Here is a 6,155-nt window from a genome sequence, read left to right as displayed (position 1 = left end):
TTGGTTTTTTTGAGGGGGAGGAAGGGGCAGAGACAAGAGATGAGCCTGAGCCAACCCTGGTTGGGCCACTTAAACCTTCCAGGCAGGTAGAAACACTACAAAGGGCAGATAGAGAACACAAAGGAACAACAAAAGAAGCTTGATCATGGAGTAACGTGACCATGTGACAACAGAGAGTGTAGAGACACCTTTAGTGGGACACAGCCTGGGAAGGGGAAGGTGCTTTCAACAACATGGCGCAGCCCAGGCCCCTTTGTTGTTGCTGAGTACTCCACACAAAAACCACTTCCAAGCTCGCTCCAGCTCTATCCAACTGTGGCCAACCTCATGGCTCTTCAGAGTGTCCACAGAACAAAGATCAGCAGCAGTTTCTAAAGCAGACAAATATGATACGCAAGAGTTTTACAAACAAACAGTTCCAGTCTTTAGGTACAGCTGGGCATGGGGGAGAACTGTTTGACCTACAGGGTATGGAAGAGGGACCATCTACCTTACTTCTTTCCAGAGCACCCCAGCTCTTGCAGGGCTCATCAGGAAGCAGATATTGTGTCCCTCGGTCATTGGGCTCATCTTGCAGCCTTTCAGCAGCTGGCAGCTCTGAAGCAAAGCAGCTGAGCTCCTTCAGCCACCCCTGTCCTTCCGCAGCGATGCGCACATCCAAGCAGAGCTTGACATTTATTAACGGCTCCAAGTGTTGACACCAGAGAACCTGGGGACTGCTGCTAGTGAAGTTGTCAGATTCACCTCCTAAGCACTCTAGGAAGTGCTCTGCTGCCTGCTGCTGCTCAGCAGTCCACATTTTCACCCATTTTCCTGAATCCACAAAGGAGAAACCTTCCACTTCCATGCCCAGCATTGTTTGAAGGCAACACAAATGAGTCTCAGACCAACAAAACCGTTCGGGTACAAATCCAATTTTAATCGTCAGGCTAACTTCTAGCTCCTACATTCAAGGCAAGGATCAAAACCCACAAGTTTGGGAGTAGAAGTTTATTCTGTCCCCAGTTTCTGATCATTTTTGGCAGCTGTCAAAAGGTAACTTCCCCCAAAATCCCCTCGTTTCAGAAGCTTGTCACTACACCTTGCAGGTCCAGGTTCACGCTGGGGACTCTCCGAAGAGCCATCACCACCTCTCCAGCCCGGTTCTTTGGCAATGGTTGTACATAGCATTGTGCGTATACAAAGAGCTTATAATAAAACTTCTTTTACATTCTAATTGTCTGAACCTTCACAGAAGTATTAAAGTGCTCAATCAACTCGGAACAAACTCTCCTGCCCTAGGTAGCCTACTTCCTGGAAACGCCTGCGCTTAAAGTCAGCCAGACCAGAAGCAAACGAGAAGAGAAAAGGTACTTGTATGAAAACCAAGCAACCAAACCTAAACCATCCTCTGCAGGATCATTACACCACCTGAGGCCTCGAGTCTCACACCTCCCTCCTACCCATACACTGAGACGTGGGTCCAAATGGCCAACCATTTCATCTTCCATCCCCTCCCCGAGTTCTGTTCATTCCCCATCAGCTGAATCTTTGGCCCCTGACTCCTGTAGAAGCAAAACCACCCAAAACAGGAAATGCAAGCACTGAAGTCCTAACTGACTGAGCAACAGCCATAGAAGATGGAAACATGAGTTGTGATGGACACTGAATCCCCCCCCCGCCAAGCTGCCTGGATTTTAAATGTCTGCTAGAAACATCTGATGCCATCTGAAATCGGTATTCTCATAGAGGTTTATATGGGGACAGTTTTGCTGCTTCTAAGTGGGGGGATGGAGTGGCACATATCTCATAACTAGTTCTCTGCATGCCAGTTCACCCCACTGTGCCCTGTGCTGGGGGAAATTTCACCCAGGGACTCTGCTCTTCCTCAAAGAGGATAAGAGCTACATCCCCTTGGGCACATCCTCTCCTTCCTCCAGCCACAGCATCCCCAGTGTGAGTTAAATGGTCTCACAGGGTGAATTCTTCCTGCCAAGGGCTGAGACACCAGAACAACCCCAGGACACGTGTGCTTAAGAGCTTACTCAACCAGGGGATGACACTTTTGATTCTAGTTTTGGCTAAATCTTTTGACATCCGTGGGAAAAGGTTATTCAAGCATCATCAGGCCTCTGCACTCCCTGCCTTACAACAGGTACTGAACCGTTTGCTGTCACCTGCTCTTTTCCTCTTGACTGAAGATCAGACATACTTTTACCACCTCTCCCTTCAGACTGCCCCCAAATTCTGCTTGCTGTCTGCTCCCTGTTTCTACATGCAGACCTTAGTAACAGCTAGTAGTGACCTCACCACAGAGCTGACTCAAAGGCCAGAAAACACCGACCGAGGTAGTCAGAGCCACATAGATTCATGCCTTCTGTCACGCCACACATGGCATGAGTTATTCCAGCTGCCTCCAAGACCTACTGAAAGCCAAACACGTGGCATTACCTGCTTAGATGGACTGGGGTGGTCCTCCTGACCCTGAGGCTTCTCAGCAGTCCCACAAGAGTCGGTTGGTGCAAGATGAAGGTCATGCTTTCAAGCTCACAATGGTGCTGCTTTGCTTGCTAAGCCGAGAGCTTTCCCCTGCAGTTGCTTGGGGAGGTCTAAACCAAGGCTACGTTCTCAGGGAACACTCTTACTGCTCTCCTCTATCTAGTACCAACACAAAGATGAAGAGTTTCATATGAACAGGGTGGGGGAAAAATAACCTAGGCTTCCATCCATGTCTTACAGCCAACAGGCAGATGCATGAAGATGAAACACTAAGATGAAATACTCTCTGACGTTTAGTGCAAATACACCAAATCTTCAGTGGCTTGAGTGTGGCTTAGTTGCAGCAGCAGGAGCTTTTTATCCAGTGCCTTCCTCCCTCACTACAGAGTTGGTCTTCCTCCTCATGCACAGGAACACCCAACCAGCAGGGTGTGTGCTGATAAAGACCACACCATTTACTGGGCAAGCAATGGGTAAGAAACACTTCTCTGTGCTAATACCACATTTGCACTCCGTGCTATATTCCTTCTCCTTCCCTCGTTTCTACTGTTTTCAAAGTTCATTATCTTCAGAGGTCCACTTTTATCTTAACACTTCAGCTGTGATCTGTAGTGTGCAGCAAAGGGCAAGCACTGAGCTAAAGGGCAGCTTGTTTCACAGTACTCCAGATAAGAAAACTGACCATAGTACAAGCAAAAATTAAATACACTGAAACCTAAAAAGCAGCAGAAGGTAGATTCATCCAGAAATATAACACCTGGGAGGGGGGAAAAAATCCAGAGAGCAGCTACAGAACAGAAACAATGAAGTGACCAACAAATATATTGATTAGGTGAAAGAGGAAATCTTTCACTGCATGCTGTACATGAAAATCAAATGCAAAATCCACACACACTGGAGCATCAAGACAGAGTGATGAAGGTCTCAAGGCATGGGAAGAAGACAGCAAAGGAACACCTTGAATAAAGCAACACAGAGAACAAAAACAGTAACTGAGCAGCTTACCAAAGGGGGGGGGGGGGAAATAAACCCAAAACACACAATCATATCTCAAATGAGAAAAAGCAGCACTGAAGCAGAGAAGAATATGGTCAAGGCAGCACAGGTAACACTGAGTACACAAAACACCTCTGATATTTTGAGAGAATCAGGCCTATTTGTATATCTATGCAAAATATATACACAAATCCATATGTATATATGTACACATAGGCACTACTGTACATCTGTATATGCAACCATCAACACAACTGCCCTTTGACATGTTTCAGACTCTGGGTGCAAGCCAGAAGGCTGCAGCTGTGCAAAACTACAGGAGAAGTCATGGTAGAGAGATCCAAACTCATTCCCAAATAGCTCAGACCCCGATGCCATTTCAGCAGCATCACCACGTGAGCCCAACCTCTGACCATTTCCAGCTCATTCACAGGAATTAAACATTCATCCCAAGCTGTGGATTGTATTAGGACAAATCAGAACTGTTTCCAACCCTGCTAAGCTGAAGAGATGTCCAGACACCTCTTCTGACATCAGTGGTTCAGCGTGAGGCCATCCCACCCAGAACACCGATCTGGAAATACTGGATGCCCAGGAAATTGAATTCAAAGGGCCAGCACAGGACTGGCACTCTGTAGAAGAAGGGTCAGTTGCTGTCCTTAGAGTGTTTTAGGAAGAAAGGGAACGTGGTGCATTGGCAAAAGAACCAAAGAAAAGATTCCCCCCCACCCTCAACCAAAGGAACACAGCTCTGAGAGGGCATGCTCCAACCACATGGACCTGCTGATCTTTAGGGCTTCCAGCTTCGGGGTGTGGAAAGTGGCATTTCCCATAAAGCCTGCTCGCCTCAGCTCCAAAGAGCATCGACCTCCCAAGTCCAAGGCTGTTTTGGTCTGACCCATCAAGGCTCATTTGGTCTCTATGTGCATTACCAATGCCATAACAGAGCAGAAAGAAAGTGGTGAGAGAAAGCACTGCAGAGATTGTTCCACGCCTGGGCGCTGCCTTCCGGCTCGCAGGGAGCTGTCCTTGCTGCTCTGCCCACGGAGCACTCAGTGCTCTGCATCCATAGCATCCAAGTACTTGGCTTCGATGATCCTGGGGAGCAGGTTATACCTAAGGTGGAACCAGAGAGGCAGCATCAGTGCTTGTTTATAGTCAGGTAACACTTTGGCTGCCCCAAGACTATCAGCTGGCGGTGTTGACTTTTGAAAGCCCAGCCCAAAGAGCTCTAACCCAGTCCTGTGAAGAGCCACGGCAGCTTTGACATTTGCTTTTGGTTTAGAAAGAGCCAGCCCCATCTTTATCAGGCAAGGAAAGTGCCACAAGAGGTTCCTTGACATTGGTAGCCCTGAACTTGGAGATCAGACAGGCAATCTCCAAGACTGCCAGCTCAGGGACAAAGCAGATACCACTGCATATCATTCTGGCCTAAAAATATTCAAATGGACTGGAAACAGATTTGTTCTTTCCAAGATCCTATTAGGGCTTCTCATTACATCCAAAGGATGGAGAGCATGAATGATTTAAGTGGAGAGTGATGGGCAGTCACTGTTAATGAACCCCAAGGAAGAAATTAGTTAAATTTCTCAGTGATTCTCTCTGAGGACTGCAAGATACTGTGGGGTCCTCCCAGGTTTAAAGATACCTTTTAAATGTGGCCAGCCTGACCCAACTGCTTATTGACAATGGCACTCAGCGGTGCAGGAAGTCTATAATGTCATCACAGCACTGCCTTAGAAACCTTCTTAGAAGTTTCCAGCTCTGCTCTGAGCAGAGGCCTTAGAAAATCAAATTGCAAAGTATCGTGGTCTGAGCTGCAGCAAAACCAATTCTGCTCAGGGATTTGACTTCCCAGCTCAGGCTCTGCTCACTGAGGCACTTTCTGCAGCTCAGGGCAGGGTTGCACAGCCAGGGGCTGCTCCTAGCAGTAAGAAACTGATAGGGAGAGCTCCTGCCAAGGGCTGGGCTGCAGAAAGGCTCTGGCTGAGACTTGCTCCTGGGCACACCAAGGGCACTGCCACATCTTGTATGTCACCTTGGGGTGCAGGAAGCCAAAGGCGGCACCTGCAAGGAGGAGTGGGCAGAACAAGTTGCCCTACACCACCCAACAAGGGATTGCAGCCCATGGACATCATCTTCAGCAGAAAGCTGAGGCATCACCAGGGTCAAGCCTCCTCTTCAATGGTTTTTGTCCTGGGCGGACTCTGTCCCTTCTGCCTTTGGTCCCAACCTGTGTGTTCCTGAATCCAGTTCCAGCATCCAGCTCCTGAATCTGGTTCCCACCTGCTGCTGAGTCCAGCATGGGACTTCCCCAGTGCCTGCCCCCAGCATCAGTGGTGACAATGGTGCCACCATTGCCATCAAGGGTTGGGTTGGATATTGGTTTCTATCTCTTTGTCTCTATTTCATTGGACTGTTCTCATTTCCATTGCAACTGTTTCGTTTCCTTCCCACCCCATTGGTCTCCTTCCCTTACTCCCTTTCTCTTTCCTGTGGGAAGGCACAGGAGTTCATGGAAAACATCTGGTACTCCTCTGGTGGCCATCCCATCCCCAACCCTTCACACAAACCAACAGAGAATATTATGAAATGCAACCTAGAGAAAAGGCTTAGGCTACAGCTTCTCAGGAAGATCAGGCATCTCACAAACTGCACAAGGACACCCATCTGCCTCTCTG

General features: G+C 48.2%; 1 protein-coding gene across 5 annotated transcripts in view; it reads right to left on the bottom strand.

Moving 5' to 3' along the window:
- Positions 1-898: 898 nt before the first annotated feature.
- SLC4A11 (solute carrier family 4 member 11) overlaps positions 899-6,155 on the bottom strand; it is a 132,101-nt gene continuing 126,844 nt past the window's right edge. For all 5 annotated transcript variants that reach the window (XM_068149438.1, XM_068149441.1, XM_068149439.1 and 2 more), the window contains exon 20: positions 899-4,590. In XM_068149438.1, the coding sequence (XP_068005539.1) occupies positions 4,527-4,590 (64 nt within the window). In that variant the 3' untranslated portion in view covers positions 899-4,526. The remainder of the gene's footprint in view (positions 4,591-6,155) is intronic.

Source organism: Melanerpes formicivorus, unplaced genomic scaffold, assembly GCF_026170545.1.
Source record: "Melanerpes formicivorus ecotype bairdi unplaced genomic scaffold, bMelFor1.0.p_v2 SCAF_18, whole genome shotgun sequence".
Lineage (NCBI taxonomy): Eukaryota > Metazoa > Chordata > Aves > Piciformes > Picidae > Melanerpes > Melanerpes formicivorus.
The sequence above is the reverse complement of the archived record's forward strand: the minus strand, read 5'-3'. Positions and strand labels throughout refer to the sequence as shown.